General features: G+C 46.8%; 1 protein-coding gene across 2 annotated transcripts in view; it reads left to right on the top strand.

The window, feature by feature from the left end:
* The window catches only part of LOC110485270 (dynein assembly factor 5, axonemal), a 111929-nt gene that overhangs the window by 85369 nt on the left and 9083 nt on the right, over nucleotides 1–17477 (top strand). For both annotated transcript variants that reach the window (XM_036939077.1, XM_036939076.1), the window contains 3 exons: nucleotides 4278–4425; nucleotides 10912–11062; nucleotides 17164–17320. In XM_036939077.1, the coding sequence (XP_036794972.1) occupies nucleotides 4278–4425; nucleotides 10912–11062; nucleotides 17164–17320 (456 nt within the window). The remainder of the gene's footprint in view (nucleotides 1–4277; nucleotides 4426–10911; nucleotides 11063–17163; nucleotides 17321–17477) is intronic.

Consider the following 17477-nt stretch of genomic DNA (forward strand, 5'->3'; position numbering starts at 1 on the left):
AATACATTCATTAGACCCTAATCTATGGAATTCACATGACTGGGAATACAGATATGCATCTGTTAGTCACATATACCAACAACAACAGAAAAGAAGGGGTGTGGATCAGAAAACCAGTCAGTATCTGGTGGGACCACCATTTGCCTCATGCAGTGCGACACATCTCCTTCACATCGAGTTGATCAGGCTGTTGATTGTGGCCTGTGGAATGTTGTCCCACTCCTCTACAATGGCTGTGTGAAGTTCCTACACCTGTCAGGAGGCTGGATTATCTTGGCAAAGGAGAAATACTCACTAACAGGAATGGAAACAAATGTTGGTATGTCCGTTCTATTCACTTTATTTCTACGCTGTCATCTACCCTTAAGACCTGTATGACTCTGAGACAAGTCAAAGACCTTTAACTCAAGTCCCCTTTAGAAACACTCACACAGACAGAAAGAGACTTGCCTGGCTACCCAAACTCCTTGCACCGGCAAAACATCACACCCATGGATGTTAGTTTCTTCTTCGCAATGAGTCTGTATCTGAGCACCTCCTCTACGGTCTGATTGGTCCCAGAAACCGATGGTTTGGGCCAGAACAAAAATGTGTAAAGTGGCACTTTTAAAAATGTGTCATTGGCTTTGATACTCTGATGGTTAGAGATGGTCCAATCACTGATGACTTGGTTTTGTACAACACCCCGCACTTTGATGTCACTACAAACCACTTCAATGGTGGCAGTCTGACTGAAGTATGTAGCGAATGATAGCAGCAGAATAATTCAGTTTGAGGCATCTGGCAAGTCAGCAACATAACCTGCCATTATCCAGCTACACACAGAAAGCTTGTCATTAGAGCCAAGTTAGCTTAGTGACTAGGGTAAATCCCCCCCCCCCCCCCCCCCCCACTTCCAGTCTGTCTCAGTCCAGGTTAAGGAGGGTTACAGGGCTCTCACTTTACGCATTACTTACCCCTATCCCCCATAATCCTCCGACATTAGCACCTCCGACACACGTTCTTTCATCCCGGATCGCTCTCTCTTTCTCTCTTTCAATTCAATTTCAATTCAAGGGGCTTTATTGGCATGGGAAACATGTGTTAACATTGCCAAAGCAAGTGAGGTAGATAATATACAAAAGTGAAATAAACAATAAAATTAACAGTAAACATTACACATACAGAAGTTTCAAAACAATAAAGACATGGGTTGTATTTACAATGATGTTTGTTCTTCACTGGTTGCCCTTTTCTTGTGGCAACAGGTCACAAATCTTGCTGCTGTGATGGCACACTGTGTTATTTCACCCAGTAGATATGGCAGTTTATCAAAATTGGGTTTGTTTTCGAATTCTTTGTGGATCTGTGTAATCTGAGGGAAATATGTGTCTCTAATATGGTCATACATTGGCCAGGAGGTTAGGAAGTGCAGCTCAGTTTCCACCTCATTTTGTGGGCAGTGTGCACATAGCCTGTCTTCTCTTGAGAGCCAGGTCTGTCTACGGCGGCCTTTCTCAATAGCAAGGCTATGCTCACTAAGTATGTACATAGTCAAAGCTTTCCTTAAGTTTGGGTCAGTCACAGTGGACAGGTATTCTGCCACTGTGTACTCTCTGTTTAGGGTCAGTCACAGTGGTCAGGTATTCTGCCACTGTGTACTCTCTGTTTAGGGTCCGTCACAGTGGTCAGGTATTCTGCCACTGTGTACTCTCTGTTTAGGGTCCATCACAGTGGTCAGGTATTCTGCCACTGTGTACTCTCTGTTTAGGGTCCGTCACAGTGGTCAGGTATTCTGCCACTGTGTACTCTCTGTTTAGGGTCCATCACAGTGGTCAGGTATTCTGCGACTGTGTACTCTCTGTTTAGGGTCAGTCACAGTGGTCAGGTATTCTGCCACTGTGTACTCTCTGTTTAGGGCCAAATAGCATTCTAGTTTGCTCTGTTTTTGTTAATTACTTGACACATTGGAAATAATTATCTTTTTGTTTTCTCATGATTTGGTTGGGTCTAATTGTGTTGCTGGGGCTCTGTGGGGTGTGTTTGTGATCAGAGCCCCAGGACCAGCTTGCTTAGGGGACTCTTCTCCAGGTTCATCTCTCTGTAGGTGATGGCTTTGTTATGGAAGGTTTGGGAATCGCTTCCTTTTAGGTGGTTGTAGAATTTAACAGTTATTTTCTGTATTTTGATCATTAGTGGGTATCGGCCTAATTCTGCTCTGCATGTATTATTTGTTGTTCTACTTTGTACACAGAGGATATTTTTGCAGAATTCTGCGTGCAGAGTCTCAATTTGGTGTTTGTCCTATTTTGTGAAATCTTGTTTGGTGAGCGGACCCCAGACCTCACAACCATAAAGGGCAATGGGCTCTATGACTGATTCAAGTATTTTTAGCCAGATCCTAATTGGTATGTTGAATTTTATGTTCCTTTTGATGGCATAGAATGCCCTTCTTGCCCTTGTTTCTCTCTCTGTCTCTGTCTCCGTCTCTCTCTCTCACACACCACACACTTGCACTCCAGACCTATACACTCTTAGAAAAAAGGGTTCTTTGGCTGTCCCCATGTAGAACCCTCTATGGAATTGTTTCTACATGGAACCCAAAATAGAACCCTTTTAGGTTTGTCTGTATAATTCTAATAATAGAGAAGTTATTTTTGTTCTTTAGTTTTATAGTTGTACTGTTATTCATGCTTAATCAGGACCAATAGATTTACACAGATATTTATCAGATGATAGTAACAGGATGTACTGAACAGGTATTTGAGGTTTCTGCTCTGATTGTATGAGAACAGCAATAAACAGCTGTAGTATGTCCTCTAGTCCCCTAAGCCTCCAGTCATAACTGACCAGTCCATTCTAAGCTTACGGTCAGACCCCCCCAGTCTTTGTGTGGTTATTTTTAAAATACTCCCTACAAAGCCCCTCGCCATTCCGGGGTTAACTTTTCACCTTTCTGGCCACTATGCCAAAGCATTCTGGGAATATGGGCCTGGGAGCCAAAGACATGCTATAGATTATAGCATCTATTAGTGGATGTTTGAGATCTGAGAATATCCCATTCTCTTAGTCATAGTCTGGTCTCACCTTCTGACTGCTGTTTGTCAGACATAAACTTTGTCCTCCCATTTCCTCTTCACACTGGCATTGCTCCTCTTTTCCGTACGTGTGTGTGTGGATCCCTGCGTTTGTGTATGTGTTTGTCCGTAAATGTCCCTGCGTTTTTGTGTGTGTCTCTGCATGCACGTATGTGTGAGTGTGTGTGTGTGTTCCTTCACTGTCTCTGGTCTGGCACCCTCTGGCCCTGTAAAAATAAATCCCCTCTGTGTCTGTGTGCCTCCACCACACCACACACTGCCAGGTGAGCAGGGCAGGACACTGTGGTCAACTGGCTGTGTACTAGGGATCATTTTAGAGGAATCCAGCCTAGCTGACCCTCTCATTTCAGCAGTGAGTTAGTGTGAAGAGGCCTTGAGATGTCTGCTGTGGTCTGACACCTTCACCCTGTCTGTGGCACCGTTTTGATTCACACAGTCCTGCTGTGTGACATCTTTCCATGTTGTTCTCTCTCTCTGTCTCTGTCTCTCCGTCTCTCTCTCTCTCTCTCTCTCTCTCTCTCTCTCTCTCTCTCTCTCTCTCTCTCTCTCTCTCTCTCTCTCTCTCTCTCTCTCTCTCTCTCTCTCTCTCTCTCTCTCTCTCTCTCTCTCTCTCTCTCTCTCTCTCTCTCTCTCTCTCTCTCTCTCTCTCTCTCTCTCTCTCTCTCTCTCTCTTTCCATCTCCCTCTCTCTCTCTCTCTCTCTCTCTCTCTCTCTCTCTCTCTCTTTCCATCTCCCTCTCTCTCTCTCTCTCCCTCTCTCCTTACCCTCCATTGCCTTGTTCTCTCTTTCTCTCCCTCTCTTTATCTGCTTCTTGGGGGAAGTCCGTTCTACTGGCCAGCCGCTGCCCTCATCATCACAGGATATCCTCTGTCTTGTCTCTACAGCGTGTCATACACATAGTCAGACAGACACTTGGTTAGTGTGTGTGCGTGAGCTGGGAATACTTTCACTGTGAATTTCCCATCCAGTGACTGACCCAGCCTGGTAACACGACTTACCGCAACACACACACACACACACACACACACACACACTCAAGCAATTCACACACAAAAGCTCCTTTAACTCATGTCTCATTTCCTTGTTGCTGTGTGTCACAGTCTGGTCAGTCCTTGGAACTTTCCCTGTCTGACTGAGTAGTGGTCAGTGGTACTAATAATAGGACTTCTGTTCTTCTGTGTGTGTTGCGTGTGTGTTCAGGCCCAGTCATTGGAGAGTTCCTGCCCTTGCTAATGCCCCTTCTGCAGAACTGTCTGGACCCAGAGAGAGACCCTGAGATGAGACTACACATCTTCACCATGCTGTCCAAACTGCTGCTGGACGCTACACACACACTGGACTCCCAGGGGTGAGTTCTGAACACACACACACACAACCAGCCGGTCCCATTTGAATCCCTCCCCCTTGGCCCTAACCCTTCAAAGTTTACATATCTGTAAGGTTGAAGCAACACTGCTTAAATACCTCTCCAGGCATGCTAACATGGGGGGGTCCAAAAGGAGGGATAGGGAGTGATTTGGGACCGGCTGATACACACACAGACACACACACAGACTCACACACACACACACACACACAGACTCACACACACAGACTCACACACACACACACTCACACTCACACACACAGACTCACACACACACACACACACACACACACACACACACACACAGACTCTCACACACACACACACAGACTCACACACACACAGACTCACACACACACACACACACACACACACACATACATACAGACTCCCACACACACACACATACAGACTCCCACACACGCACACACACAGACTCCCACACACGCACACACACACACAGACTCCCGCACACGCACACACACAGACTCCCACACACACACACACAGACTCTCACACACACACACAGACTCCCATACACACACACACACAGACTCCCACACACACACACACAGGCTACACACACACACACACACACACACAGGCTGCCAAACACAAACTGACGCAAGGACACGCGCATGCTCATGCACGTAAATTTACATACTGTACACACACATGCATACACACACACACACATGCATGCACATACACGCACACACACACACACACACACGCATACACACACACACACACACACGCATGCACTTACACACACAAACCTGTGTCCACCACAGACATAGAAAATGCATGATAAACACCTAGCTCCTACACCTACAGCTAAGTCGCAGAGTGAAAACAGGAAGTACCTCTGGTTTCCCGACATGCCACAATATGGGTAAAGGAGAGGTGAAAGTTCAGTAATGGTCTTAGATACACACAGTTAAAGCTAGGCTGGACCGGTATAGCCCAGGTTGACTTTCCACAGGCTCGTTAGCGCAGGCTGACCTAAACCTGTCACGTTTGTTTTCATTTCTCCAAACTGCCCTGAACGTGATGTGTTTCTCCCCAGGCGTTATTAGCAGATTTAGCACAGCTCATGTTTTTCCAACTTCCCCTCATTAACTGTAGAATTAGCAGCCCAGCGACACGGGACCCTCGTCAACAGACGTAGTTGTCAATGATGTATTATGTACAGCAAGTCTATGGTAGCTGTCCCATCTCAGGCTCTGCAGACTGCAGTGGGTCTGTTTATTCTCTATGAGGCTTGGGCTATATAGAGTCTATGGCTACTATAGGAGATTGGTCATAATAGGAAAAACCATGGGTGTAATTTCCACTAGTAATGGAGGGGACATGCCCCCCCCTACCCCTACTTTTGACTGTTTATATTTCTCATTACAAGGCTGAATTTAGAATTCATAGAAGCCATAGCTCAAATGTGTTGAAATGAGCTTTACTTGGCCTAAATTGTCCTCCCCCGTCTCACTAATCTGGATGGAATCTACCACCACAGGCATCTTGTTACATCTGGGACCTACCAACATGAAACATACCTAGCAATACTAACTGAATGATTGGAAGAATGAATGACAGAATTAAACTTGTATTGCCCCGAAGAGGATTTGATTTACACATCATGAGCCACATTGTAAACAGACACATGCAACTAAATCACCTGTGGAAAGGCTACCTGTCACCCACGCATTCCACATTACATTCAGTCAAATCCAGACCAGGATATTAGCAGACAATAACATGAAAGACTCCTCATGGGGTCCCTGAATATCTCTGTTATCTCCACCTCTCCAAGCCATTTCCACATAGTCCGTCTCTCTTCCCCTCCAGCGCCTCTCTAGCGCCCCTCTAATCTTGGGGAATGCATTAAGTTAAGCCGGGGCCTTGTGGTCTGTGGTCTGTGGTCTCTGCTGTGGCTCCTGCGGTCGCAGCAGCAGTTGTCCCCGGCACTCAGTGGGGTAACTCGTCAGCGTGGTCCCCAAGGGTCGACCATGACTGCCCGGGGTGCAGCGCGTGTCACCGTGGATGTGTACATAATGTCTAGGGTCATGTGGAGGTCAATCTGGGTAGTTATTATGGTGCGGAACCCTTTTAGTCAAACTGGCCAAAGGAGTTGGTAGAAGCAGACGGACACCCAGGCTAGAAGTCAGACATTAAGACATTAGCATTGTGAACTCCAAGCTCCAGAGGTGAGTGATAGGCTACATCCATCCCATAAAGGTAACAAGCAGAGCCTCTGTCCTTCCCCAACTCTCTCTTCCTCTCACAGGCCACCTATGCTGTTTAGTGTTGACTTGTGCTTTTAACCCAGGGCACCTTGGTAGTTAAGTCATCATAGGAAGATCAGTAGTGAGTGATTATACAGTATAGCAACTTTCATCTAAGGGCACCAGGTCTTCTGGAAGTTTATACTATGAAGAATTCATATTGACATATAGGGTTGGAAGCATGACTTTTTACTCACCAACGTGATGTGTGGTCAAAGACTTAGTAAGTTAGTTGTAGTCACGATCTGGTTACCTATAAGTACAAACATAGTTATTCAATATTTATTCACTTAATTCTGGAGATCTTCTCATCTACCCACAATGCACTATCCACCATTTAAGGGATCTACTCTGTGCTACAGAGTTTATATGCCAGCTCGGTTAGCCACTAGCCACTAATGTTAGCCACTAGCCATGCTACCCACTGCCACAAAGTCAGTGAAGAGCAGGCTGCATGGCAGCACGTGTCCCATGCAGCAATGCTCTTCACTGACATGAGCACGTGTCCCATGTGAGCAATGCTCTTCACTGACACGGGGCACGTGTCCCATGTAGCAATGCTCTTCACTGACATGGGTCACATGTCCCATGTGAGCAATGCTCTTCACTGACACGGGGCACATGTCCCATGTGAGCAATGCTCTTCACTGACATGGGGCACGTGTCCCATGTAGCAATGCTCTTCACTGACATGGGGCACGTGTCCCATGTAGCAATGCTCTTCACTGACACGGGGCACATGTCCCATGTGAGCAATGCTCTTCACTGACATGGGGCACGTGTCCCATGTAGCAATGCTCTTCACTGACATGGGGCACGTGTCCCATGTAGCAATGCTCTTCACTGACACGGGGCACATGTCCCATGTGAGCAATGCTCTTCACTGACATGGGGCACGTGTCCCATGTAGCAATGCTCTTCACTGACATGGGGCACCTGTCCCATGTAGCAATGCTCTGTAGCAACTAGAAAAGTAGAAAAGTGAGCTGTATCTTTACATTGGGACTTTTAATGCATATACTAATGCAAATCCATTTGTTATATGTGGTTACAAGCTGCCTTTTTTTAAGTAATACCTTCCCGCACACAGTCTCTCCCATGTAGAATGTTTGTAGTGCAGCACACCCACACAGACACACACTTCCATCTCATCAAGGCGATAATGATAATACTCTATAATACACTCTTTGTTCCTGTAACAAAATGACATAATAACATGTCGGCAGCAGAACAAAGAGAAAGGAAAAGGGAAGAGAGAGAGTATCCTCAAACATATGCCTTAGTTCCACTGACACATAATGGCTTTGTTTCATGTGGATCTGTGGGCTGCTATTGAAGGTTAAGGTAGAACAGAAGTAGAGAGGTGGGCTGCTATTAAAAGTTAAGATGAAATACAAGTAGAAAGGAATGTGTTCTGGGAGAAAGAATACACCCCACACTGTGAAAATGACAGATACAATCAAAGTTCTTCTTCAGAAAGAGGTGTGTGTTGTTGGCAAGGAAGGTCTGTAATTGCTGTCTGAGATTTACAGCATAGAGCTAGGCAGTGTAGAGACCCGACAGGCTAGCAGTGTGTGTGTGTGTGTGTGTGGGGGGGGGGGGGGGGGGGGGGGGGGGGCTCCTCAGCCAGAAGTGTCCCCACTTGCGCTGCCAAATAGCTAGCTATTCACGTGCCGTGATTGGTAAGACACTTCAGGAGGGTGGTCATGTGTGCTTGCAAAGAAGCAGAGGTCCTGTGTTCGGGCCCCGGTATGAGCCGAATCAGGAGGAAGCGGCCCTCAATAAGCAGCGTGACGTCCTTTACATGCGCGTTACTTGCTGGGAGTAGCACTTGTCTTGAGTCAGACTGTGTAAATGTGTGTTGGGTACCAAACTGACAATCATATCTTATTGTGCCTGCGAGCGCCATGCACACTATTGATGGGATTGGTCAATGCAATGTGGAAAGATCCATTACTCTTCATGGCATCCTTTCCATCCACTTCCATATAGGACAGATAGAGAGCAGGGAGAATAGAACACATGAAGGCTGCTGACTGGCTGCATTAGTGGGAGATAGGCTCCCCCTACTGGATAATAGATGGTACAGCCCGCTCCAACATGTAGTCACACAGAACAGAAGTATAATTGGGGTGTATATATGGATTATAGAGACTGCTGCCAGATTTTGCACTTACAAATACCACATGTCAGTGTTGGGGAGAAATGGGGTGCCGGACTCATAAATTAACTGTGTGTGTGTGTGTGTGTGTGTGTGTGTGTGGGCGCAGGCAGGCAGGGAGAGGGAATGTCTGTCAGTATGATTGCATTGGCAGGAGAGTAGAGAGTGAGTGAGAGAAGAGGAGAAACAAAGGACATCCAGATGGTCCTCTTCTCTTCATCCCCTGTTCCCTCTCTTTCTGCACCTCTAGTCTTAGTATCCACAGACCGGCTGGCTGTGGGAAACATGGCCGTAGATACAGCTGTGTGTCAGTGGTTTGTCACTGTGTAGCGCTCAGTAATCTCCAGTAGCTCTATATTACTGTGTGTATTCTCATCAAGTGTTTTCACATTGCGACACATAGGACAAGGAGGCTACTTCCCAGTCTGCTCATCCTGACTCTGATGATGTTGCCTATTTGTACACTGACTGCATCATTCATCACCATATCGTTTGATTATATTAGGTATTCCTAGACTTTTCTGCAAAGTTTTTATGAATTTCATAGTGAATTATTCGATAATAAACTGGGGACTAGACCATTTCTTTATTTTCCGAAGAAAAGAATGTATTTGTCCTTATCGTTAGAGAATTTCTTGGGAATGTGGGAACTAGAGTGTCACTCTACTAGAGCCTTCAAACTCATCTCTGAGCCTAAATGCCAGTTCCACTGTGTTTTCATTGTTCCCCTCTAACCAGGGACAGATTTAGACCTGGATGCCAGTTCCACTGTGTTTTCATTGTTCCCCTCTAACCAGGGACAGATTTAGACCTGGGACACCAGGTGAGTGTAATTAATGATGAGGTAGAACAGAGAACCAGCAGGCTCTGGACCTCGTAGGGTCAGAGTTGAATAGCCCGGTACTAGAGAGCAGATTTTTTGGGGTATTTCTTAGTGAATCATTGGAGAAGTAATTTGTTGTGTGGGGACTGGGGAGGAGAGACGGCTATCTCTCTCTCTCTCTCTCTCTCTCTCTCTCTCTCTCTCTCTCTCTCTCTCTCTCTCTCTCTCTCTCTCTCTCTCTCTCTCTCTCTCTCTCTCTCTCTCTCTCTCTCTCTCTCTCTCTCTCTCTCTCTCTCTCTCTCTCTCTCTCTCTCTCTCTCTCTCTCTCTCTCTCTCTCTCTCTCTCTCTCTCTCTCTCTCTCTCTCTCTCTCTCTCTCTCTCTCTCTCTCTCTCTCTCTCTCTCTTCCCATCTCTCACATTTCAAATGTCATTATGTCTATATACAGTGTTGTAATGATGTGCAAATAGTACAGAAGGGAAAATAAATTAACATAAATATGGGTTGTATTTAAAATGGTGCCTCTTCACCAGTGAAGAACAAACACCATTGTAAATACAACCCATATTTATGTTGATTTATTTTCCCTTTTCTTGTGGCAACAGGTCACAAATCTTGCTGCTGTGATGGCACATGCTGGTATTTCAACCAATAGATATGGGAGTTTATCAAAATTGGGTTTGTTTTTTGAATTCTTTGTGGATATGTGTAATCTGAGGGAAATATGTGTCTCTAATATGGTCATACATTGGGCAGGAGGTTAGGAAGTGCAGCTCAGTTTCCACCTCACTTTGTGGGCAGTGTGACAGGCTTTCTCAATAGCAAGGCTATGCTCACTGAGTTTGTACATAGTCAAAGCTTTCCTTAAGTTTGGGTCAGTCACAGTGGTCAGGTATTCTGCCACTGTGTACTCTCTGTTTAGGGCCAAATAGCATTCTTGTATACTCAGTTTTTTTGTAAATTCTTTCCAATGTGTCAAGTAATTATCTTTTTGTTTTCTCATGATTTGGTTGTGTCTAATTGTGTTGTTGTCCTGGGGCTCTGTGGAGTGTGTTTGTGTTTGTGAACAGAGCCCCAGGACCAGCTTGCTTAGGGGACTCTTCTCCAGGTTCATTTCTCTGTGGGTGATGGCTTTGTTATGGAAGGTTTGGGAATCACTTCCTTTTAGGTGGTTGAACTCTCTCTCTCTCTCTCTCTCTCTAGGAGGTTCTGTGAGCACCTGGATGTGTTTCTGTTGGAGTTGCTGCTACCTAACCTGGTGTGGAAGGCAGGTCGTACTGCTGCAGCTATCCGTACCTCAGCTCTCTGCTGTCTGCTAGCTCTGCTGCAAGGGGGAGCCATCCCGCCCAGCCAGGTAAACACACACACAGGTACCTTCACAAGTGAACACACACGTAGAATCAGAGCTGCCATATCTGTCAGCACCATCTTACTAGCCTGGTGTATAAACTCTGAGCTTTGGCTAAAAAATGTGTTAGCATTGTCAGAAATGCTACAACAAGGTAGCACATCATTGGTTCTTCAATTAGAAATGTAATCAAAACTGTTGGTCATACAACCTTATTCAGTCTGAAAGGTGGCAAGTCTGATGGTCAGTTTATGGATGCTGTAGGCTCGTTCTTATTCGATGCCTAGATAGTGAGCTAGGTCAGGGAAAGAAATAGTCCTTTTTTCCCCTAATGTTAATGACCCTGTTAAAACTCTGGTTCTCAGTAATGGCATGACGACTCATGACCAGAGGCCTCCAATCAAGTTGATTTGCAAAGTTTCATCAACATCCATGTCATATTGGTTTAGATATGATGGTAGGGAGCTTTGAATTTAATCAAACCATACTAATAATTATATATATTAAAAAAATATTTTTCATTAAAATCAGTGGTCTCCATCATTCTTAAATGGAAGAAGTTTGGAACCACCAAGACTCTTCCTAGAGCTGGCCGCCTGGCCAAACTGATCTATCAGAGAAGAAGGACCTTGGTCAGGGACGTGACCAAGAACCTGATGGTCACTCTAGCTCTAGTGTTCCTCTGTGGAGATGGTTGTCATTCTGGAAGGTTCTCCCATCTCTGCAGCGCTCAACCAATCAGGCCTTTATGGTAGAGTGGACAGACGGAAGCCCACTCCTCAGTAAAAAGCACATGACAGCCAGCTTGGAGTTTGCCAAAAGGCACCTATAGACTCTCAGACCATGAGAAACAAGATTCTCTGGTCTGATGAAATCATAGTGGCAGCATCATGTCTGGAGGAAATCTGGCACCATGCCTACAGTGAAGCATAGTGGCAGCATCATGTCTGGAGGAAACCTGGCACCATCCCTACAGTGAAGCATAGTGGCAGCATCATGTCTGGAGGAAACCTGGCACCATGCCTACAGTGAAGCATATTGGCAGCATCATGTCTGGAGGAAACCTGGCACCATGCCTACGGTGAAGCATAGTGGCAGCATCAGTCTGGAGGAAACCTGGCACCATGCCTACAGTGAAGCATAGTGGTGGCATCATGTCTGGAGGAAACCTGGCACCATGCCTACAGTGAAGCATAGTGGCAGCATCATGTCTGGAGGAAACCTGGCACCATCCCTACAGTGAAGCATAGTGGCAGCATCATGTCTGGAGGAAATCTGGCACCATGCCTACAGTGAAGCATAGTGGCAGCATCATGTCTGGAGGAAACCTGGCACCATGCCTACGGTGAAGCATATTGGCAGCATCATGTCTGGAGGAAACCTGGCACCATGCCTACAGTGAAGCATATTGGCAGCATCATGTCTGGAGGAAACCTGGCACCATCCCTACAGTGAAGCATAGTGGCAGCATCATGTCTGGAGGAAACCTGGCACCATGCCTACAGTGAAGCATAGTGGTGGCATCATGTCTGGAGGAAACCTGGCACCATGCCTACAGTGAAGCATAGTGGCAGCATCATGTCTGGAGGAAACCTGGCACCATCCCTACAGTGAAGCATAGTGGCAGCATCATGTCTGGAGGAAATCTGGCACCATGCCTACAGTGAAGCATAGTGGCAGCATCATGTCTGGAGGAAACCTGGCACCATGCCTACAGTGAAGCATATTGGCAGCATCATGTCTGGAGGAAACCTGGCACCATGCCTACAGTGAAGCATAGTGGCAGCATCATGTCTGGAGGAAACCTGGCACCATGCCCACAGTGAAGCATAGTGGCAGCATCATGTCTGGAGGAAACCTGGCACCATGCCTACAGTGAAGCATAGTGGCAGCATCATGTCTGGAGGAAACCTGGCACCATGCCTACAGTGAAGCATAGTGGCAGCATCATGTCTGGAGGAAACCTGGCACCATGCCCACAGTGAAGCATAGTGGCAGCATCACGTCTGGAGGAAACCTGGCACCATGCCTACAGTGAAGCATATTGGCAGCATCATGTCTGGAGGAAACCTGGCACCATGCCTACAGTGAAGCATAGTGGCAGCATCATGTCTGGAGGAAACCTGGCACCATGCCCACAGTGAAGCATAGTGGCAGCATCACGTCTGGAGGAAACCTGGCACCATGCCTACAGTGAAGCATAGTGGCAGCATCATGTCTGGAGGAAACCTGGCACCATCCCTACAGTGAAGCATAGTGGCAGCATCATGTCTGGAGGAAACCTGGCACCATGCCTACAGTGAAGCATATTGGCAGCATCATGTCTGGAGGAAACCTGGCACCATCCCTACAGTGAAGCATAGTGGCAGCATCATGTCTGGAGGAAACCTGGCACCATGCCTACAGTGAAGCATAGTGGCAGCATCATGTCTGGAGGAAACCTGGCACCATCCCTACAGTGAAGCATAGTGGCAGCATCATGTCTGGAGGAAACCTGGCACCATGCCTACAGTGAAGCATAGTGGCAGCATCATGTCTGGAGGAAACCATGCTGTGGGGTTGTTTTTCAGTGGCAGGGACTGGGAGACTAGTCAGGAACGAGGGAAAGATGAACGGAGCATTATACAGAGAGATCCTTGAATGAAACTTGCTCCAGAGAGCTCAGACTGTGGCGAAGGTTCACCTTCCAACAGGACAACGACCCAAAGCACACAGCCAAGACAATGCAGGAGTGGCTTCGGGACAAGTCTCTGAATGTCCTTAAGTGGCCCAGCCACAGGGCCTACCGGGTGGCGCAGTGGTTAAGGGTGATGTACTGCAGCGCCAGCTGTGCCATCAGAGACTCTGGGTTCGCGCCCAGGCTCTGTCGTAAGTTCACCTAGTTTAAACCATCGGGAGAGTTCACCTAGTTTAAACCATCGGGAGAGTTCACCTAGTTTAAACCATCGGGAGAGTTCACCTAGTTTAAACCATCGGGAGAGTTCACCTAGTTTAAACCATCGGGAGAGTTCACCTAGTTTAAACCATCGGGAGAGTTCACCTAGTTTAAACCATCGGGAGAGTTCACCTAGTTTAAACCATCGGGAGAGTTCACCTAGTTTAAACCATCGGGTGAGTTCACCTAGTTTAAACCATCGGGAGAGTTCACCTAGTTTAAACCATCGGGTGAGTTCACCTAGTTTAAACCATCGGGAGAGTTCACCTAGTTTAAACCATCGGGAGAGTTCACCTAGTTTAAACCATCGGGAGAGTTCACCTAGTTTAAACCATCGGGTGAGTTCACCTAGTTTAAACCATCGGGTGAGTTCACCTAGTTTAAACCAAAGCTTCCCTGCTTTGCCCATTTACTTTAAATATAGATGGTCCCACTCCACCATTTAATGTAATGGACTGTCATCCTCTATCCATCTCTCTCCCCTCTCTCTTTCCATCTCCATCTTTCTATCCACCTCTCTCTTTCTCGCTATCTGTTTCCATTTGTCTGCCCATCTCTCTCTCTCTCTCTCTCTCTCTCTCTCTCTCTCTCTCTCTCTCTCTCTCTCTCTCTCTCTCTCTCTCTCTCTCTCTCTCTCTCTCTCTCTCTCTCTCTCTCTCTCTCTCTCTCTCTCTCTCTCTCTCTCTCTCTCTCTCTCTCTCTCTCTCTCTCTCTCTCTCTCTCTCTCTCTCTCTCTCTCTCTCTCTCTCTCTCTCTCTCTCTCTCTCTCTCTCTCTCTCTCTCTCTCTCTCTCTCTCTCTCTCTCTCTCTCTCTCTCTCTCTCTCTCTCTCTCTCTCTCTCTCTCTCTCTCTCTCTCTCTCTCTCTCTCTCTCTCTCTCTCTCTCTCTCTCTCTCTCTCTCTCTCATGACTAGAGCAAGGCAGGTGTGTGGTGGAGGGGAGGGTTACATACCTTTGTCCCACTGGAACAATGCTGCCTCTGTCCTGCTTCCATTGTTGTGGACTGTAACCATCACTTAGACAGGCCCTGCACCTGCCCTTGGGGCTGTCTGCCCACTCAGACATATTCACACCCTCTCGACCGTCTGTGTTTGTCCTTGGGACTGTCTGTCCAGTCAGACATATTCACACCCTCTCGACCGTCTGTGTTTGTCCTTGGGACTGTCTGTCCAGTCAGACATATTCACACCCTCTCGCCCGTCTGTGTTTGTCCTTGGGACTGTCTGTCCAGTCAGACATATTCACACCCTCTCGCCCGTCTGTGTTTGTCCTTGGGACTGTCTGCCCACTCAGACATATTCACACCCTCTCGACCGTCTGTTTGTCCTTGCATGTGTGGAATGACAGTTTCACAGCCGGCTCAAACACCACTTTGCGTTGCACCACTTTTAAAATGGTGTTTAACAACGGTGAAAACAGTTTGGAGAACACTGGCTGTGTGTGGGTGTGTTCCTTTCCACAGGCAAATCAAACCGGGCTTTGTCTGGGGAACATTGTTCCAGTCCTTCACTCCTTCCTGTAAAAACAATTAGCTGCTCCATTTACACACCGCCCCATCAGATAGACACTGATGTCATGTTAGATCACTTTATTGCCAAGCCCTCTCTCTCTCTCTCTCTCTCTCTCTCTCTCTCTCTTGCTCTCTCTCTCTCTCTCTCTCTCGCTTTCTCTCTTTCTCTTTGACCCTCACTCATGTGATCTTAGACCAGCTCAGGGATGGTTGTGTTCTGTTGTTGTCTACCTGGTCCAGTGTCAGTCTGCTGCAGCTCTGTCCTGCTGTGCTTTCCCCATCACTCCCACACTCACAGCCTGTCTCATAGTCACCAGGGATGATGGGCAACAGCCATCTCTGTCCAGTTCCTCCTCTGTTTAAAGTGTTTGGGAAGTCAATTGGTTATATAACAGGGTCTCCAGTGTCAGACCTGTGCTTTGGATTACTGTGTGTACTAGAGTGATTCACTGGCTACCTGTGAACATAACATGTATGAAATGTGAGTTCAGCTTTCCTGCTCTTTCGCTGCCAAGTGCCCACACACTATTTGCTACTATTACACACTACTTCCTCCTCCTGTGCACTGAAACCACTGAAGTCATCTCCTTCGGTGTCAGAGTTGAATAGCCTCAGAATTGCTTCATCCGATGTTGGATCGCTGCCCTCTTCAACACGCAGCAGTCCAGCCTTTCCAAACCCGTTGATAATAGTGGATTTTTTGACAATGCTCCACGCTGTCAGCAGCTCTATTTCCTTTTCCAACAGCCAGATCGATCGCCTTCAACTTGAAAGTTGCATCATATGCATTTCTCCGTGTCTTTGCCATGATGAGGGTGACAAAATGACTACCGTAATCAGAATGATGGGAAGTTTGAGCGCGCTCGATTTACGTCACATTATGTGACGGTGCTCATCTTTTTGGTGGCATGAATCTTGTGAAAGCGGGAAAAATCAATAAATTAGCCGGGTCATTGTATAAACCGCCAGGTTCAAAGCCTGGGAATAAAGTAGCGGCTTACTTCAGGGCCATCTCTAGCCTATTGCGGGCCCTAAGCAAGATTTGGTTGGCAAGACATGTTGCCATGGGGCAGAGAGAACTGCAATTCTACATGTTGCCATGGGGCAGAGAGAACTGCAATTCTACATGTTGCCATGGGGCAGAGAGAACTGCAATTCTACATGTTGCCATGGGGCAGAGAGAACTGCAATTCTACATGTTGCCATGGGGCAGAGAGAACTGCAATTCTACATGTTGCCATGGGGCAGAGAGAACTGCAATTTTATAACATATATTTTATGCAATTCTACAGAGAAAAATGTGCAGTTTTTCAGCTAATTTCCTACCCATTTTGCCATGGGGTGGAGAGATTTTTACAGTTTTAAAGCACATTTCCTGCAGTTCTACACATGTTGAAATGAATGATGCCATGTTAACATGATAGTCATTCTCACTCAGATAGGCTAACAAAATCATTGGGGGCCCCCTGGAGCTCAGGGCCCATGGGCATGTTCCCCGTGTGCCCGGTCAGGATACGACCATGTTTACCAGAAGTGTAAATAGCTAGCTAAACTAACTACCAATTAAAACTTGGTTGCTGACATGGATAGTTGAGTGACTGACATAAAGAGAGAAAATGCTGATGCACAACCAAATGTTCTGTTTTTATCTCTGTGTCTGTAGTTACTGGCCGTAGAGGAGAGGCTGAGCCCCCAGGTGTTGTCTGCTCTAGAGGAAGACTCTCAGCTGTCCAGACTACTGGCCTGTCGCTCTCTGTCCACCCTGCTCAAACTGATAGGACCCAGTCTCCGCCCAGATGCCCTGAACAACATCTACCCTGGTACTATACTGGTGTCTCCCTCTGTGTATCCTGTCTTTGTTAGAGCAAACATGTCTTTCTCTCCTCTCTTGCCCACAGTATGCCTATCTTTCATTCACTCTCTTTCTTTCATTCTCTCTCCTTCTCTCTCTTTGTTCCTCTCTCAATCCTCTCTCAT

This window comes from Oncorhynchus mykiss, chromosome 12, assembly GCF_013265735.2.
Source record: "Oncorhynchus mykiss isolate Arlee chromosome 12, USDA_OmykA_1.1, whole genome shotgun sequence".
In the NCBI taxonomy this organism is placed as follows: domain Eukaryota; kingdom Metazoa; phylum Chordata; class Actinopteri; order Salmoniformes; family Salmonidae; genus Oncorhynchus; species Oncorhynchus mykiss.